The sequence below is a fragment of the Lagopus leucura genome, unplaced genomic scaffold, assembly GCF_019238085.1.
Source record: "Lagopus leucura isolate 7727_CA_CO unplaced genomic scaffold, USGS_WTPT01 Super-Scaffold_100157, whole genome shotgun sequence".
NCBI lineage: Eukaryota > Metazoa > Chordata > Aves > Galliformes > Phasianidae > Lagopus > Lagopus leucura.
The window spans coordinates 10,340,039-10,359,913 of NW_024962334.1; the positions used below are offsets into that span (position 1 = coordinate 10,340,039).

The 19,875-nt window shown below is 43.0% G+C and overlaps 1 protein-coding gene across 1 annotated transcript in view; it reads right to left on the reverse strand.

The window, feature by feature from the left end:
* The window catches only part of SH3BP5 (SH3 domain binding protein 5), a 41,638-nt gene extending 24,451 nt beyond the window's left edge, over positions 1-17,187 (reverse strand). Inside the window, exons 1-3 of the mRNA XM_042888840.1 lie at positions 17,104-17,187; positions 16,070-16,132; positions 7,487-7,615 (exon numbers count right to left, since the gene is read on the reverse strand). Of these exons, the coding sequence (XP_042744774.1) occupies positions 7,487-7,615; positions 16,070-16,132; positions 17,104-17,184 (273 nt within the window). The 5' untranslated portion in view covers positions 17,185-17,187. The remainder of the gene's footprint in view (positions 1-7,486; positions 7,616-16,069; positions 16,133-17,103) is intronic.
* Positions 17,188-19,875: the final 2,688 nt, after the last annotated feature.

A 19,875-nucleotide genomic window follows, 5' to 3' on the forward strand; every position in this document is an offset into this window, starting at 1 on the left:
CATAAGTAACAGAGCACTAAATATGAATCAGGTAAGGATTTATGGAAGTTTTTTTTAGTTAGTGTGAAGTAGCAGCTGCTCATGTTCCCAAACACGAGGTAGATTTGCAGCTGCCTGGGATTGAAATGGCAGGAACCTGCCTGTCACTCTGACCTACTGTCCTGCATTAGAAAGGCTGATGGGAAGGCAAATGCTTTTGGGAACTTTCCTTCACAGACCTCATCTTTAGAACAACCTTCCAAAACACCCCAGGCAGCATCTATTACCACCTTAGCAGTTTGAAGGCACTGTTTGAGACTCTTGAATGCCACACTGCTCAACCAGAACACAACCCTAAGACTGAGGACTTAAGTAAACAAATAACAGCACTGATACATCAGCTGGGCAAACTCCAACTGGATGACCCAGGTTCAATGTCTCTGATCTCATTTCCCTGCTTCCTAAGCATATTCACAATTTTGGCTTGAAGGAAAATACAACAGAGCTATAAATGCAGTTTGCAGGTTTTTAGCTTTCAGGTGGACACCATCAAGCACAATGCCATCCAGCAGCAGTGAAACACTGATCCATACATACCCAAACACAGGGCAGCTACTCGCAGGGCTTCAATCACAACTGTGCAAACACAGCATGAGTGCACAAAGCGCTCCCACAAATCTGGAGTGTGGCACAACATTCTCTTTGTTTAACACAAAGTACATACAGCTTTACTAATACAGTTTACGAAATTCAGTGGGTTCTATGGTTCAAGTCCAGGAAATGACTTCTCTCCCCCAACAATAACAACAGTAATAAAATGACTGATATCTGATCCCCTTGCTTGGTTTAGTTCCTCTTCAGATGGGCACCTAGTCCCACAGCCAGCCACATGCCCGTGAGAAGATGAATATACTGTGAGAGTGCCCTAGGGATCAAAGCAGTGGGAACTACACGTTTCATAGAAGGACTAATTTCATGACATGTTTCATTAAAAAAAAAAAAAAAAGCGTATGTGGAAGCATATGTGGGATAAAGGGATTTGAGGTCTAGAGCAGGTCCATGGGAAACAGAAAAGGAAAAAGGATACATAAAAGCTTCTTGGACCAGTAAGTACAACTCAGCCTTCACGCTTCATCACTCAAGATCTTGCTTCTTACATAAGATTTTTTCTCATATTAGCTATGTCCATAGTGACATTCTCTTTGATGAAAAAGGCACTTCCGCTCACACACCACTTTCTCTTATTGTTTATTCATCTCAAACAGGGAGAGACCAGAGCTGGAGTTCCATTAGCAGCAGTGCTGCACAGAGCAGCAATAATGCAGTGCTACAGTCATAAAAAGCAGCCATGTGCTTTGAATGTTCTTTTTTTCTCCTCAAACACTTGAAAGGATTTGTAGAAGGTTTGTCACAGTCACTTTTCAAGTCTCTGTATCCTTGCTTTGAAAATTTCATTTTTGGTTTCTAAACAGTTAACCAGAAATACTCCTTCAGCCAGGAAGGATCAGTTGCTTGTCTCACTGTAACCTTGCCAATAATTTTGCTTTTTACAACTACTCCATGGCAAGCTGCCATGCAGAAATTCAAGTTTGTCACAGTTCTGCTGACATTTTAATTTTTGCTTCTCAAATTCCCCTTCTCTCCAATTTTTTTTTTTTTTTTTTTTTTTTGCCAAGATAAGCTTACTAGATAACACAAACCAATCTTAACTCCTTCTTGTCTTAAATACAAACAACAGGTCTTTAACCCAAAAAGTAGCCATAAGGAATTTCTTCTCAACACCACCTCCAATATACCAGTAGGAATCAGAGGGGATGACCAGCACTGCTGAGGGATTTGGAACTGGGAGCTGTCACTCACACCCAGAGCTGCCCCCTTGTTCACAGCCAAGCAAGCTGGTACTGTGAACCAATTAGCTCTCCTCCATTGAGCAGATTTGGATGGGAAACTTGAATGCTGCAAGAAACACTAGAAAGTCAACACTTTCCAATTTCTAATTAATTTTAAGGGTGTGATTGGCAGTTTTGAACCTCCAAGTTATGTCTACATAAAAAGCCTTCATCTGCAGAAATAAGCGAGTTACCATCTGTAGAACCATACTGCTTTCAGACATCTCCAGCTGAACACCTAGAAACCAAGATTGGTTGTCACTTTGGAAAGATGTGTTCATTTATAGGCACTGCAATCTTCTGCATAGAACAGTATCAGCACCATCAGCTGAGGAAGCCTTCCAGCAAGGTAAGTGTGCTCTTACCTGTTTACACCCTTCCCACCTTCACCATCAAATGGTGAAGTTACTCTTCAGTTTCAGTTCTGCAAGATTACAGCTGCTACTTTTCATCCTAATTCACTTTGGATTTAAGATCTGTACAATCGCTCATTGCAGGATTCTGCTGATGATTGTTCAGAGGCCAAGCAATCGGAGATGAGATGCCTACACTCCCTCTGCATCCAAGGAAGAGAGATGTATTTTAGAAGGCTTTTCAAATGCAGCTGTCTAAGCTAATCACTTGGGCCCTTATTGGCTCTACTCAGAGGTGAGAGACAAGACTCTAAACCCTTCAGTAGGTACAGCTGATCAAGTTGACTCCTATGTCCCCACTTGGTCTACTGGTGCCCACTATGAACGTTTGATCCTATCACTCAAATCTAACCAAAATCATATTTGAAAGAAGAAATGATTGCTCAGTGGTAACTAGGTTCCCCGACTTTTAGTGAAGACAGGTTGAACAGAGACTCAAGGTATGACTATCTGAAAGCTCACCCTTAATGATTACTAACCCTGCCAGCTGACTTCTTCAAACTGATGTAATATTTTATAGTGGACTTAAACAAGACTGAAAGGGTACTTCTGTCCCTATCTAAAAGGTAGTAGAAGTGAGGAGAAGATGGTGGACTACATACAAAGAGCTGTAGAGAGGAAGAAATCTGTCCTGCTGTGCACAATCCATTTATTCATCCAAACTATTTAATTTTTGGTACACCCAGCCTGCAGCAGGGAAGACAACATTGTAAATGCTGATTCCAGCACATTTTTCCAAGCTTTCTGTGATAGAAAAGTTTTGTTTCGTTTTTGTTAAGGAAGTACACCAACAACATGAAAAACGTAACTAGCTGTAAAGCAGAATCAGTGCAGGTAACCCAAGAGAGATGAAAATACTTATATCCTTCAGTGTATTACTGCTTTCTGAACACTTGTTAGAGATGGATCCTTGTATGTACAGATATAACCTAGCATTGATATTTCACCTCTTTTTGTCTGAATCAGGTTTTCTAATGCCCTTTTTATAAAAGCTAAACAGGGAAGGGAGCATGGGGAATATCACCAAGCATAACCACAACCCTCCCCGAGTCAGTACTAAAGCTGAGCAAAGCATCCACACCTACTCCCATGTGAGCCAGTACTGGGGACTAAAACATAACCTCTCACTTCACAAACAGAGCTCAGTAACAGCAAAAAGTCTTGCTTAAAAGCAACACTCTCAAGTGTTGCTTTTAACACTCCTTTTGTTCTGACTAGGGTCACTACAAATACGTGGATTTCCATACCTATGGGGGTGAGGGAATATGTTTTTATCAGATCTTTTTTTCCCCCATCAGAAGCAAAGCAGAAAAGTTCTCCTGCTTGCTTTGTCTCTGGGTTCACCAGTGATGACGTACTAACAACAGTGTTTTAAAGGCACCTTTTACCCTATGACCCCAAAGTGCTTTCACTTCCCTTAATGAACTCAGATTCACAGCAGCCTGACAGCTCTGTTTCACATGGGATCTAAGGGAAAGATGAAGTAATTTCTCTAAGCCATGCAGCAGTACCAAATTGACTCTGAATAGCCCAATGGTTTATGCAATAGACCACACTTGCTTTTGCACAGCATCCTGTCCCAGAGCATGCTGCCACTGATGAGGTAACACTTCTCAAACTCTCATTGCCTTCTCGGATACTATTGCATAGGAGTTTTGCAGTCCCAACCCCTCAAAATGCTAAGTCAACAGTGGCTTAGGACACTTCTTACCTCAGAGGCTCAGGACCTATGCTCTTGTTTATATTACTAATGTTTCCTGGTAATGCCCTTCTTCTTTCCCATTACCGTTGGGCAAAAAAAGTAATATTTTCAGACTAGTCACAGAAATGCAGATTGCCAAGCAAAAAAAAAAAAAAAAAAAAGAGAGAAAAAAAAAAGTAATAAAGACATGGGGAAGAAAAAAGTTAAAAACAAAAAACAGTCTTCCCAACACTTTCTGGATTAGGGGAACTTCAGATTGCTGCAATGAGATCATTGCTTGCACACATACACAGGCCCCAGTTATATGCCAAGGTTCTTCCACTGAACATGAGCATTATGGTGTAAGTCAAAGACAACAACATGAAAAAAGAGAATATGCCAACCGCAAAAATAATAAACTAAACTCCTTGCAAAGACATATTCAAATTCAATTAAGCAACTAATGTGAATCAAAAAGCTCTATCCCCACAGTGAACCAAACAGCTCACTGCAATACCAAATAAGGAACCACAACAAAGTTGTCTTTGCACAAGTGGCACAAAACCTGCAGGGTCAAGAGCATTATCTTGCTTTTGCTTGCAGTAAAAGCTGAATATCAATGCTTTGGTGTTAATGGGCAGCACTGCGATTCCCTGTGCCACCACTTTGAGGACAAAGCTCTCAAGCACTAAGGCACCATTGTTCTTTTAGAGCGCAGTTTCGCTCCAAAATAGACCAAGCTGAAATTCTCTTGGCATACATTACACAAACAAGATGCTACAGGACTCTTGCATAGGAGGATTCATTTGTTTTGAACTCACCATCTTCTGCCAACACAGGATTGCACAAGATGAGGATAAGGGTGAGGAGACAAAATGATTCACGGTCCTAAAGCTTCTCCGCAGTGTATTTGAATCGGGGACCTGTTTTTTGCTGACCCTACATCAATCCCTTGTCCCATTTTATTGCATTTCATCTTAATAAGAATTATCTCCACAAGAGAATCATGCTGGTGCAATGTGAAAGCACACTCTTTTTTATGATTAAATACAGCTTTTATACTTTTATAAGCTAACTTGCCCTACACAACTGGCATCTTAAATAACACTGGACAACTCCTGCACTTCTTCCAAGCTAGGTTTCTTTAATCACTCAGCTCCTTGTTTCCAGCAGACTTCAATTTATAGATCATATTTTTACTTCCCTTTGCAGAGAACAAGAATTTACACTTCCCTTTCTCTTCTGCACAGTTATGCACTGTCACTTATTGTTTAATTAAGCTCTTTCAACCACTGAGAGCCTTGTGCCTACATTTTCAGAAGCAGTGTACTAGCTCCAGAATAGCTGAAAAGACAGAAGATAGAAAAGAAGCTTCGTAAGCTCAATGTTTTTTCTAAACTCAAATGGAAAGAGAAAGCTATTCCCACAGTTTCTCTAAAACTTTAGAAATCAAAGTGTAAAAGAAAGACGTTGGGCTGGCACCTGTACACATTAATATTCTGGTACTTTCCTTTAGTTTCATACCCTATCCTGCTTTATATAGGAAATTTGTTCCCAATTAAACTGAAGTTTTCCAGACTAAATGAAGACTAGAAAAACTCTTTGAGCAGATGCCTTACTGACACTGACATCAATCTTTTTCCTATCTCCCTTTTCCAGACGCATGCTCTGTTCACAACACTAACATTCCTCCTTCCCTTAATATTTCATATTTCAATACTGATGCTAGACAAGGAGCCAAAAGATAACCAGAGACAACCTTCCAGCTTCTCCTGAGCAGATACAGAGAGGAAGCTCTGTTCCATGACTCAGTACACAAAGAGGAGGAAAATCAAATGAATGGTAAGAAGGGGAATCTCTGCTAAAAGAAAAAAAGGGTTATGCTGTCAAGTATTAAGGAATTAAAAGATTTGTGTAGCCAATTAGCAGATCTGGGATAAGTAGCATTTAAACCCAGTTAATGATAAAATGAATCTGGAGAAAAATTATAGTATTTCCCAACCAGCCCAATACAATAGGAGCAATTTTGCAAATCCCAGGACTTCAAGCAGTTTGGGTTTTTTTTTTTTTTTTTTTTTTTTTTTTTAAGAGTTCTCACAGAGTACCTTTGAACAATTACAACTGAATGGATTTTGGTTGCAGCAAAGACATAGGATAAAGAAATTCCATTTCAGGACACAATCTTCTGTCAGCTTCAGGACAGAGGACAAAGTTCACTGCTCTCCAGTGCATGATGTTACAAAACTCAAAGCCATCTGAGTTTTCGGTACTGCAAAAGTACATGTTTTCATCATTGACTTGTCCAAGCGTAACTCCTGAAATCCTATGCATTCTGCACTTATTCTATAGGTGTTTATAGTAAGAGAAGTATGGGATTGCATTTGAGGCAAGGCCTCAAATTTATTTATTTAGGCCTTTTTATTTATTTATTATTGTTAGGCACATTAGTTAGCACAAGATTAAGGAGCTGACTGTTCATGTTATTTTATTACTAACTTCCTCTCTTTCTCTAGGTCAGGACTGGTTTGCCTCTACCATACACCACAGTCCCTGTGATTGGATTGCTTTCAGAGCAGCTACAGAGTAGCAGACACCACACTGTGTTCAGAAGTGGAGGTTACTTATTTACTATGCTGTTTCTACTCTCAATGATTAAGTTTAATAATCCCCACACATCTCCACTCACTCAGACAATGGCTCAATACCAACAGAACCCACCACAGACACTAAGCAGAAGCACTCCCTAAGCCACCACATGCTCAACTCACTGCTGATTCTCCTGTAAGGTGAAAAAGCTGCCTGACATCTCAAAAGCTTTCTTGTTTTCCTTGCAGCCAGTGGATCACATCCTTACCTTCACTCCTCATCCTTTCCCACCTCAGCCGCACATGGACTTTTCAACAAAGAAAAAAACAACACCAACAACAATTTCTGAAGTTTATCAATAATAAAGTCAGCTTTGGCACTTGGAGTGAGGCTGGTAAGTTCCACATGATCATACAAAAAGCAAAGCTCAACTTCTACCAATACCAACAAATTTTAGACCTGCAATGAGCATGATCCTGCTTCAGCACAACCTCATCAGCACCAAACCCTGCAGGCCTCTCCAGGTTTGTCCACTTGAGCCTTTTCACCAGCAGCCTTGATTTGCAGCCTTTTATCTGTTCATGATTTTGCTTTAAGATGAAAAAGCAGACACACAAGGCATACACTGTGTTTTCAAACAATTACAACTGTCAAGAGGAAGGCTCTGAAAGGCCATTGGTAATGAGAATAGAACAGCACCGGTCCTTTTGCTATTCATAGCTCTTGTCTGTTGTAGCTGCTGCTGGACTGAAGAACATGTGCAGCCGTGACTATGAAGCAGCAGCACACTTTGCCATTGCTTCACATGGCTGACATGCAACCCAAGACAAAAACCAGCGTCAGCCGAGAGCATACACTTATGATGTTATTAATAGCAGGGAAGTGATGCTGTCACTATGTGCTTTCTAGCATAAGCTTATAAGGGAGAAAGTTCTTACCTGCCTGGCCACCCTCCGAGCTTCCCAGTAAGGTTTAGAATCTTCTACAGCTTTCCCAATCTTCTTTAACAGTTCATCCAGTTTTACCGTTGCTTCAACCAGCACAGAGCGGAACTTCTGGCGTGCATCCTTCAAAACGTTGCAAAGGGGGAAAAAGGGAAGAAAAAAGAACAAAGATTAGAGCTTTAAAGTTTAATTTCTGGTTTCCTACCTTCAGGTCGCTCTTTGGACCCGCATGCAAGCCAACACATTCAAAACAGTTTTGAAATTTGGGCTAAGCAGAATTGCTCAGTAGAGGTAACAAGAAGAACCCAGTACTGGATTGTAATGCTGGGATCCTGGGCAGCAAATGTTTGTCTTCCAGAGGCAGCTTTATACAAAGCTTGCCTATGCCAGTTAATTTCTCAGAAAGGAAGAGCTAGGAGAATATTCAAGGGGAGGCAAACAGCAACGTAACCACTTCTGAGAGACAGCTAGGTGGCAAACATCTCATCTGCTCCACTGCCTTATTGTTCACAGTGGTTCAGGAGCACAGGTAGCGTTACAAAAATTCAAGTTTGTCCTCTGTAATGCTATAACACAACGGAAAGCACAGCAATGATAACAAGGTAGAAAAGCCCCAGGCTGCAGCAAGTGAGGATTTGCTCCAATACAGCAGCTGTGGACAAAGAAACAGGAAAAAGTCTGCTTACCCTTGTAAGGCCTCACTGGATATCCCTGCCTACTTGAGATACCCTCACTTCTACAGCCAACCCTTAAATGAGGTCTGGGAAGGGGTGGATCCTAGCTCCACACCTGGTCACTCAGCTGTACTGTATACACCAGGGCTGGCCCTGCCTTCCCACCAGATGCTTAATCACTGGTTCAAGCCACGACTTCACATTTCCATCGACTCCTCAAACTTTCCAATGGACACTTGCCAGAAGGCTCCTTGGTCTTGCTTCATCAATTTTGATAGCTGGATATTTACTTGAGATTTTCAACACAAAATCTAGCATCCTACTCACTGCATGTGCCTCTCCTTTCACTAACCAAGCTGGGCTAGCAGGCAGGCCTAATCCCACACCAAGCTGACACTCAAACAGGGCTGTCATCTCCTACACTTCAGCACACGTCCCACCCCAATAAGCGTCATCAGTAGAGGCACCACTTCATAGTGCAGATGAGGACAGACAGGATTTGGTTTCTGTAGGAGGAAGAATCAGACTCTTCCTACATGGCAGTGGTGTATTTTCAAGTCAGCCCCTCTTTCCGTTTTGTAAACACTTCGAGAGAGACAAAAAACTTCCAGGTCACTGACGAAAGATCATCCATCATTAAAACCCGTCTTTTCAGAAGAGGTTTGTACCACTTGACATAGGCTTAACTTTCCATTTGATTGTTATTTGTTTTATGTAAGAACCATAAATTCCAACTTCTTCCATGTGAGAAGAGTTGCCCTCTATGTGATTAGCCGTAGAGGTTAGATTTTCTTTTCTGCTCCACTGAAACTTCCACACCATTAAGCAGAGCAATCCTGATTTCAATCTCAGTATCCAACTCAGGCTGTAAATCAATGGCAATGTTGCAGAGAGATGCAAACATAGACTGAGACCTGGCCCAGGGTTTAAAGAGACTGAGAGGAAGGGCCATGTGAGCTACTGACAAACCTTGTAATTCTAATTAGAGACCAGGATTTAGGCAACTTGCTTGAGGGACATGCTGATAAATCAGGAAGCAGCTGGCTTGAAGATGTACTCTAATTCAGGAGATTTTCATCAGTACTGCTGAGGATTTCTAGAATGCACAACTGTTTATTCATTGAAAGAATTAATATACTTTGGAGCCTATGACTACGCTCACATAAGTGGAAAAGTCTGCACCAGCACATTAGTTTCACAAAAAAGGAAACATACTTCAGTAAAAGCTGATTTGGATCCTTTTCAAGGTTATTTAAAACCTTAAACAGCATCAGTAGTATTTTTTGTGGTGCAAAAAAGGTTTCTTTTTTAAGGTGCTCCAATCTATTTTAAGGAAATTCTCATGTGAGTAGCAGAGCCAAAACAGATTTATTATTGTAAAAACTTGAATCCAGTCAGTAATCCAAGGATGAAGTGATGAAGTGAAAGGATGAAGCGTATCATTCAAACAGTAAGTACAGAGTCAATGAGTTCCTCAGTAGAAGAGGTTGAGTGCTTCCAATTAAAGTACTGGGCAATACATGGTTTGCTGTTTCAAATGAATTTTGCAAGAAACCATAAGACAGCAAGCATGATGTGAGAAAAGCACCAAGTACTGCAGTATATTGAACAAACAGTCATTTTCAAATAAATGAAACAATACAATAAAAAGGATCACTTCTAAATGACTGCACCTGAACGTTTGGTTTTCAGCTTGTGCAAGCTGTGCATCTGGATACCAGGTGTGGAAAACGAATAAAGGAAAAACATAAATGCATCAAGTTGAAAAAAAATAAGCAGCCCCTATGCAGCACATCATCAAAAAATTCAATTCCCATGTTGGTAAGATAAGCACTTCGAACAAAGAAATCTGACAACAGCAATTTTGTATTATCACTAGCAAATTTGTGCTTAGGGACCTACCCCAAATACACTTCTGTAACTATTACATATATGCTTATCCAAGACGAAAAGGAAAGAGCAAAACCAAACCAAAAAACACCAAGGATAGTGCAACTTCTGGATCCATGAACCTCCCACCACTGCATACAAATTACTATACTGTAACTCATCCTCTAAGTGGCACCTGAAGTACCCAGGACTTGTAAACCTTTAAGCACTTCTGCACCAGGCACCCTGCTTTTATTGTCCTGAAGCTCTAGCTACACTACCAAGAGCAAATGGGTGCCATGTTACACACCCACACTGCCACATGAGCTCCTCACATCTCAGCGCATTCACCACTGCCAGCCTACCTAGTCCCCATCAGTTCAACTCTTGTGGTCTTGATGACTGGCAGGCACCCCAGAGAAGTTTAAATAAGAAATAAAGCCATAGCAGCTGGTTTTACTCTTCATGTAAATGGAGAAAATTTAAATTAAATTAAATAAAATTTAATTAAAAAAAAATTATTAAAAAAATTTAATAAATTAAATTCATGTAAAGGGCCATAAGCACCCCAGACAGAGAAGCTGTGGTGCCCCATCCCTGGAGGCACTCATGGCCAGGTTAGACAGGGCCATGGGCAGCCTGATCCTGTGGGTGGCAGCCCTGCCCACGGCAGGGGGTTGGCAATGCATGGGCTTTAAGGTCCCTTCCAACCTAAGCCATTCCACGATTCTATAAACACTCACTCCAAAAATGTAAGAGCTCACCACCAGCATGGTGATGCAGTCTCCCCATGGTTCCAAGCGCTGGTGAAACCTTCCAGCCGTGCTAGGCAGACACCAGCCCATCCTCATGCTGCTCATCAAGTCCCACAGGGTGATGAGCACCCTGTGAGTGTTACTGCTGAACTGCCAGACTTGCTATGCTCAGACCGTCGCCCAGCACCACAGATACTGGAGAAAGAAAAAAAAGACAACTCCTGCAATTCCCTGCTGTTAGCAGCACCAAGACGGCCCAGCATATGTTGTGCAGCTTTTCTAGCACAATCCTCAGCTTCTAGCTTCTGTACTTCAGTTCCTCGACAAGGATGGCTTCCCAGCACAAAGGCTAGCTGGCACAGGAAGCAAGAGCACAGCTTAGGTACAAATCTTGTGAATCGGTCACACCATTTCTGGGCATTTTTGGAAAAAAAAGAAATAACAAACAATCATGGGTTTGTTTTTCTCACCGTTGTATGGGATACATATACAAACCACATAAAGTGTAACCAAAGCAATACAGCTGACAAAAGGCATCTCAAACACCAAGCAGTACTTCAAAAGTCCATTTTCCTCCTCTTTTTTCTCAAAATCTTCTGTGGTCACTTTTACAAAAAACACAGCACCAACTTCAGCAGATAGGCAATATTAAAAGCCAACTGGCAAACTAATATTTCCAACACTTTCTCCTTTATAGCTGTTTCCACGAGACAAAGAGAAACCTTTCCAAAGCTGGCACAAGCTGATTAAGACACTTTACCCTCTACACCTGTTGCAATATGCAAAAAAAGCAGTCCTCAAACCTTCCATTAAAGTTACAGCCTTCCTAACTAGACTCTCACTCCACAGGTGGCTGCTACACACACTCCAGTGGGTGCAGCACTTGGTACATCAGGTTAAGAGCAGCAACTTACTTTTCAGCATCTTCTTCTAGGCCTGTTCAAGCTCCACTTCTGTCACCTTTCCTCCTGAAAATCCTTAGCACTTTTCTCTCACATGATAGATTTTCCAAGCAAGGCTGTAGGGGGCATGCCAGACCTCTACACCCATTTTGCTTTTTTGTTACAAAATGTGGAAAGACATGAAGTTTTGCACTTAACCTGCATCTGCTGGAGAATACAGCATGCTCATTTTTCCTTTCTGATGAGCAACACCGATGAGCTGGTATTAGAAGCCAGATGACAGACAAATCATTATTTCAGCCCATCAAAAGAAGCATGTCTTCTCAAACAATTTTCTTCTTAAAATAAACCTAGCACATCAACTGTGTGTGAAGCATCTTAGTATCAAGCACATCTTTATTTCATTTACAAAGGCTGCCCTATGCCCATCCTGACAATTTGGTGTGCAGAACCTCTGACAACCATTAAACCAGCCTGGAGGTGCACAGGCAATGAGGATTCTCCAGATACAAGCTTCGTGCTTCCAGGAGGGTGGCAGCATTCCTCCCTGCCTTCCTCTGTTACAGAGTTTACATGGGGGTCAGAACCAGCAATGTGCAGGGGTGGGAGCAAGTATGCTGTCCCACTACACACACAGCAAATGCAGGCAGGCAGGCATTTGCTCCTACCACTAGGAGTAAAGGAAGAAGCCCTTCCTTACTCATCCACAGACAAAAGCAGAAGGCAAAATAACTACTCTAACACCAATCCCCATGTAGAAACCATTTCCTATGGAAACAAACAGATAATACAGACAGGGAAAGAGCTCTTGATGCTGGACAAATCCATCACACATGTATATCCTGCTCCCAAAGACAGCAGGAAGAAGGGCTGCTGAGCTGCTCCTCCTTCTGCTGAACACTGTTTGCCAGGATGCTGGAAAACACTGCATGGGGTGACTGATGGCCCTACAGATAAATGTCCCCAGCCTATTCAAGTATGCACAGAATGAGATTCCTGATGCTGACAGGCCACTCTTCTAAAACCTGGAGGTGGACCTTTAAAAAAAAAAAAAAAAAAGTCAATAAAATTATTTCATGGGACATGGTCAAAATATGAAGCTTCAGCCCCATAAACCAAGTACATTAAGGGGGAAGTGGAAAGGACAGCCCTTCCCCTTCTGCAAGGGGTTCCCATGCTGACAGAGCTCACAAGCGAGAGCATCACGGCAGATACAGTCCTTTTCTGTGATTCTGTTCAACACCAACCCAGATTAACCTTTAGGACAACTGCAGGACTAAAAGGAGCACGAAGCCTTGCAGACTGGGACTAGAGAATCTAGACGAGCAGGTAAGAAGGATCCTAGACAAGTCACACTTAAACAAGCATGGCTGAAAGCAGCACTGCTTAGCTCTACATTTTGTGTGCAACCATTGTCCCTTAACAAACACTAGCAGGCTTGAAGTTCCAGCAACACAAAAGCTCTAAGAAAAACCACATTGGGATTGCTGAGATTCCACTGGTAATTTTAATGGTATGTGCTGCATTTTTCCCCCTGCAACGCTGCCAGAGGTTCCCTCGATGGATCTGCTGCAGCTGAATTGCACTTCTAGGAGCTGGTCAACAGTATGTAGGGGTTAGATGGATTGGCACGTCGTGCACATTTGCTAAGTGCATTTCCAGCTCCTGATGGGAGTTCCCATGCAGATGTATTTCCAGTAAACAGGAAGAATACTGGAATAGCAAGGTGCTGCTCTAACTTGCATTTGGCCAAAACTTGCTTCTATCTCCACTGCAAGATGTTTCCAACTCCTCTTCAGACACAAGCAGAGACACGGGGAAAGCCAAGTGTTCAATTCTCTGGAGGGCCTTTATCATCCCTTTGTTGTGTCAGTAACGCTCAGTGCTGCACTTAGTAAGAGTGGATTGACGGGTTTCAAATGAAGCCAAAGATTCATTAAGAGGCAATACATTAAGGGAACACAACTACCAGCCAGTGTCCTTTATCAGCTCTGCAGGTCCTGGACAGCCTGTGAGCACCTTAAGGTCAGGATATTCCTTCAGCTTTTTGTGGGATAGGCCAAAAGAGCGAAAAATGAGTGCTCATACCAAAAAGAATAGATTTAGCCAACTTCAACATTTCTCCTCAAGTCATGCCATGCATGTAAAATCACAGCTCTGACAAGGTGGTTTGGGTGCAGGTTGCTGGGTTTTTCTTAATTTTTATTTGTTTTAAGAAGGTAAGCTGATCAACTTTAAACGGGATCCTTCATTCTGTCACCTATGTGAGCAGCCAACTTCAGTATCTTTGACATCATTAAAACACTGACATGCCTTTGGCTGCACAGGGAGAGTGCAATGTCACAATCTTAGAAGCATTGACTGATGTTAGCCCCAGAATATTTCTATTGGGTAAATATGACCATTTTGCAGATGTAGACCTGAGGCACAGTGAGAACGAAAGCATGGGATTTACAAACACATCATGCCTACAGCATTTTTCCTGTTACTGGGATCTGGAAAGAGCCGGCACGCACAGCAATCCAGCTGGAGAGGCTGTGCAAAGCTGCAGGAAGTCCAAAGCAGACTCAGAATTTAGATGCCACAAGGTTACTTTTCCTGCTTATTAGAGAGTACTTCAAGTCACGAAAACATGAGGGGCTTTTTCCTGAACTTCCTTCAAAGAAATGTACCTTCCCTTCAAACCCTCCATTTGCTTTTTCAGATCATCCAAGAAATATTCAACAGTGGGAATGAAGGGACCACAAGGCAATACCATGAGATGTTCTGTATCAGCTTTCTCTAATGTAAATAGCCTAATGATGCTGTGCTCCCATTAACATCAACTATTATAAAGTCAACGACTACATTAGTCGCTTTGTATTTTCAGTAACGGAAGCACAGGATAAATATAACCCCATTGTTTGGAAGGAAAATAAAGCACATAATCTAATGAACCATTTTGCAATAGCAGCAACAACACAAACAAGAAATGGGCAACACGAGGGGCAAGCAGCTAGGAGCAGTCAAAACTTCAAAGGCAAATTCAGCATGGCTCTCCCAAAAGCCCATGTTCTTCAGCAGCATTCACAGATTTGGGAACTGGCATCACTGTTTCAAAGTCTCGGCTCCTCCTTCCCAACTGTGGATTTCTCCTATAAAAGAGCTCTGGCAAGGAGCCTTTTCAGTCTGCAGTATAAGAGCAAGGACTTATATGTTGCAAAAAAATAAAACCAGAAATAACATTCCTCTAGAAACGTCTTAAGTCCATTTAAATTGCATCTACCAACAGCTATATATATATATAGTACGTGCATATATACATATATAGTACTGCTCCTGAGGGGAGTCGGAATGCATTTAATTGGTACTGTTGCACCTAAACAGATCAACTAGCATACTGCTTTTTTAAGCTCTATCCTAAAATTCAAATGAAGCTAGTGACACAAGAGTGCTTTTCACAGCTGAAATATAGTTTAATTTTGCATAACAAATAGTGCTCAGTTCCACCACGTTTATTTGCCAATAAATTCACGATCTACGTGCCAGAAACAAAAAAATAAAGAGAAGAAAAACTGCCTCACAACAAGCTCAGGGATTGCTGCATCCTGTCCACCTGAATAGAACAGCTGAATATAGTATTCAAAATACTGCAATGCTATCAAAATTATTTAGGATCTAAAGTAGAACATTGTGCCAGCTTTCCTCTAACAATATTTTCACCTCAGACTTCCACAGGTTTTATCTTTTGTTTTGCAGATAACAAAAGGAAACTTAAATGCTCAAGTGGGCCAATTAATTCTGAGCCAGTATGAGATCCACGGTGCTGAGCCTTCCAGAAGAATGGCTGAAAAGCTGAAACTCAAATCAACCACTCCAAAACATGCTGCTGGTTTTTTTAAACAGCCTAGAAAACCCTTTTTTTTCCCTGAGTAGAAAGTCTTTCCTTTCATTTCTTCAACTTTCCATCATTACTTTCTGAGTTAGGGAAATAATGGCAAAAAAAAATAAATAAATAAAAATAAAAAATAAAAAAATTACAAATTAAATAAATCATGGCAGGCATTTTTATACCAAAGATCTTTTAACTAAACAAACTTTCATTGCCGAAAATCACAAGAACCAAAACCCAAGGGAGCAACTCATGAAAACAGGACTTGTCTTAGTTTAGTTTCAAATCCTAAAAATAGGGTTTTGGCAGTGGAGGAGGCTGGCTGTTCCACTTAGGGCTTTCACACTGTCAGCATCACTCACACCTTTCAAGATTATTATCAGTTCCTTGCTGCCAAATAACCACTTGGGATAACCGTTCAGGAGGGAACCTGCTCAAAAACCTCTTTCTGTTGCTTACAAAACCCAAACACGCACAGAAGGAAAACGCAAGGATGAATTCCCTACCTCCAGTTCCGTCTCCCTCCGATTGATTACATCTGTAGATTGATTGAGCTTTTCCAGCTCCCCCTGAAAAAGAAAGAAAATGCTGAATGTGTCTAAAGAAATCTAGGGGAAATGTTTCTGAGAACAGTCAGTTAGCATCCCCACAGAAAGCTCACAAGGGCCGTGGCTTACATATTTAATGAAAACAGGAAAACCTGAGGCACTTTGAACAACTTTGCCACCGGTCTTGTATTCTGCATCCTACAAGAAAAATAATCAGAGCAGCTCTACTGCTTTAATTCTAATAGGGCTGTGTATTTCCTTTTCTGGCCTATTGCTCACAATCAAAAATAAACGTCAAGTACAATAATTTCTGTCCTGTTCGTCAAGGTAGCCAGCATCTGCTACTTTGCACAGATACCCCCAAATATATTAGCATCACATTGGTCTGATCACAGGAGATACAAGGAAAACATCGTGCTCTAGATTTTGGCAAGCCTCTCTCAAACACAACCAGTCAGAAGGACAGATGACGATGTTTATTAAGCCTGCCTTCGAGCCAACATTTTGATCTCTAACAGCAAAAGCAAAGGTATTAAATCCTCTGAATAAACACGTACTGGAGGTAAAAGTAGAGGAGCCCTCCCCCACTCCGCGGGGCTCCTCACGGCCAGCTGCGACGAGCCGCGGAGCCGGACCCAAAAATACCCGCCGTGCCCGCGGCACGCAGCAGGTCGCGGTTTGCTTCGGGAGAGAAAAAATTCATCTGTGAAAACGCGACAGAATAAAAAGCCTCCCGAACGGCACTGACACAGGGAAAACGCCAGCTGCCATTACAGCTTCTCCTAAACAAAAACTAAAACGGCACGCCATCTCCTCCCGCACCCCGTTCCCGTCCCCGCGTTTCGGGGTGCCGGCCCCGCTCCGCAGCCAAGGTCACAGCCGACGGCAGCCGGGCAGGGGGCCGCACGCCGACAAAGAGCCGTCCCGAGCCGCTCGCGAATAGCGCCGCGTCCTCCCCGCGCGCGGGAAGGGCGCGGCCGGGGCTCCCTCACCTGAATGCGGGGATCCACCTCCTCCTCCTCGGGCCGCGGGGCCTCCTCGGCGGCACGGCCGCGCCTGCCCCCCGGCTCCATGGCGGCTCCCGCCCGCCGCTGCCCGCTCCGCTCCGGCTGCCGCTCGGCGGCCACCTCGGCGTGGCCCCGCCTCCGGGGAAACCCCTCCCTGCCCGCGGCCCCCCCCCGGCCCTTTGTGCCTGGAGAAGGAAGGGAAAAGGATATTTCCCAATTCTTTCCTTTATTTTTATGCCCTTTATTTTATGTTATTTTTCTTTTGTCGTTCCTCCCTGCCCCGCCGGGCACAGCAGGCCCACGCACGTCCACTGCGCGGAGCCGAGATGAGCGATTTGAGGTGCTGGGGAAACCAACCACACCTCGCACCGCTCCTTTTGCCCCCTTCTTTTATTTCTCTCCTCTTTCTGCAGGCTCTGCTGGTGAACTTGCAGGAAAGAAAAGGCAAGAAAAACTGTGTGCTTCCAACAAACGACAACCAGATTCCTATGGCGTGGCAGCTGAGCAAGAAACGGTTGTACCGACTGGGTGCTGCAGGACAGGCATCCTGACCGCACGTCCTTGCGTTTCCCGTACAAAGCAGCCCCTTGCAGAAGCGCTGGGCCCCAGCAGCTGCTCCTCAAGCTTTCCTCAGGCCCGGCTGGGATCCCTTCTGGGGGAAATGCCGTTTTAAACAAGAGGCTTCTCTTCCCTTCTCAAAGTAAAACCCGTACAGAGATTAATAGTCCTCCTTCCCTTTGGTGGATGACAGCTCATTTCAGATCAGCGGGGAACATATCTGCCTTGAAAGTATCACTTCTTAATTTAACCCAATCTCTGTTACTCTCAGATATATGGTGTGATTTGGGGGTGGTTCTCTGCAGAGCTAGGAATTGGATTAGATGACCCTTATGGGTCCTTTCCAACTTGGGATAGTCTATGATTATGTGATTTTAGAAGATTCCCCAGAGACAACAACAACAAAAATAAATAAATAAATAGTTCTTATTCTTGGTGACAGTGCTTCCTTTGACAGATGGAAAATTAAAAAAAAAAAAAAAAACAAAAAAAAACAAAACAAACAAACAAAAAAAAAAAACACAGCAAAGCACAAGAGGAGAAAAATTCATGTTCCTAAGGTGACAAAGGAGGGGGAAAAAAGTATTCAGGCTCTTCCAAATAAACTAAAGTCTGAGAGATGGGATGCCACCCAGACTAGTTTGAGCAGTGGGCCCAGGTGAACTCCATGAGGTTCAACAAATCCAAATCTTGCACCTGGGTCATAGCAACCCCCACTATCAATGCAAGCTGAGGGATGTACAGATGGAGCACAGTTCTCCTTGGAAGGACCTGAGGGTACTGGTGGGTGGGAAGCTGGACATGAGGCAGCAACGTGCCCTCACAGCTCAAACTGTATACTAGACTGCATCAAAAGAAGCATGGAAAGCAGAGTGAGGGAGGTGATCCTGCCCCTCTGCTCTGCACTGGTGAGGCTTCACCTGGAGCACTGTGTCCAGATGTGGAATGCATCATAGAAGAGAGACATGAACCTGTCGGAGCACATCCAGAGGAGGTCCACAAAGATGATCCCAGGGATGGAACAACTCCCTGTGAGGACAGGATGAGAGATCTGGGGCTGTTCAGCCTGAAGAAGAGAAGGCTCTGGGGGAGACCTGAGAGCAGCCATTTCATATCTAAAGAGGCTTGTAAGAAGGAAGGGGACAGGCTCTTTAACACAGTCTGTTGTGATAGGACAAAGGGGAAATGGTTTCAAACTCAAAGAGTGGAGATTTAGATTGGATATAAGGAAGTTTTTCACATTAAGGGAAATGAGGCACTGGCACAGGTTGCCCAGAGGTGTGGTGGATGTGCCATCCCTGATGACATTCAAGTTCAAGCTGGACAGGGCTCTGAGCACCTGATGGAGCTTGTAGGTATCTCTGCTCATTGCAGGTGAGTTGGACTAGATGACCTCAAACGGTCCCTTCCAACTCAAACAATTCTTTGACTCTGTGCTTCTATGAAAGCAACTGGAAAAACAAAACAAAACAAAAAAAACAGAGAGGAAGGAGAGAGTGGCACAAACATTTGAAAAGATTATAAACATACAAAGTGACACCATCAAACCAAAATAATCAAGGAAAAGAGGAGGTGTTGCAAAAATGCAGATGGGCTGTTCACATCTTCATTTCAAGCAGCAAAAGAAACCATGTCAAGAAAAATAAAACACCACCAGACCCAAGTGGCTCGTTTTTACTGATTGCCATTAAGGGAATTCAATGTGTACAAACAATGCAGAGCTCCAGAGTCCCAGGGTCTCTCATGTGGTTCAACATCCAAAGCTCTAGCCATCCTAGAAACCACAAAGAAGCTTATGGAAGGGTTAATGCTGGCAATCCTACTGTGGAAAACACAGCCGTGTAGAAGAGCTAGGGTAGCTTTGTTCCTTTTCTCCAAGACCCGGGTGGTCTGAGCCATCACACAAAAAGCACTGCTTGCTACTGAGGCACCAAAATGTTCCTACATGGGCTGTGCTCTTCCCAAGGGATTTCTCATGTCTGAGCGAGGACCCCATTCTTCCATTGCCACTGTGACAGCCCCAGAGATTATCAGAACTCAAATAAAATCAAGCCAAATCCATCAATCTGCTACCATTGTGTCAGAGCAAGCTGTTTCTCTCCTCTTTTGTGCTTGGAGTTAGTGTACTGGGAGAGCTGCCTGCACAGCTTGGCTTTGTGCAAGAGATGGTATGAATGCAGAGTCCCTTTCCCTGTGGCT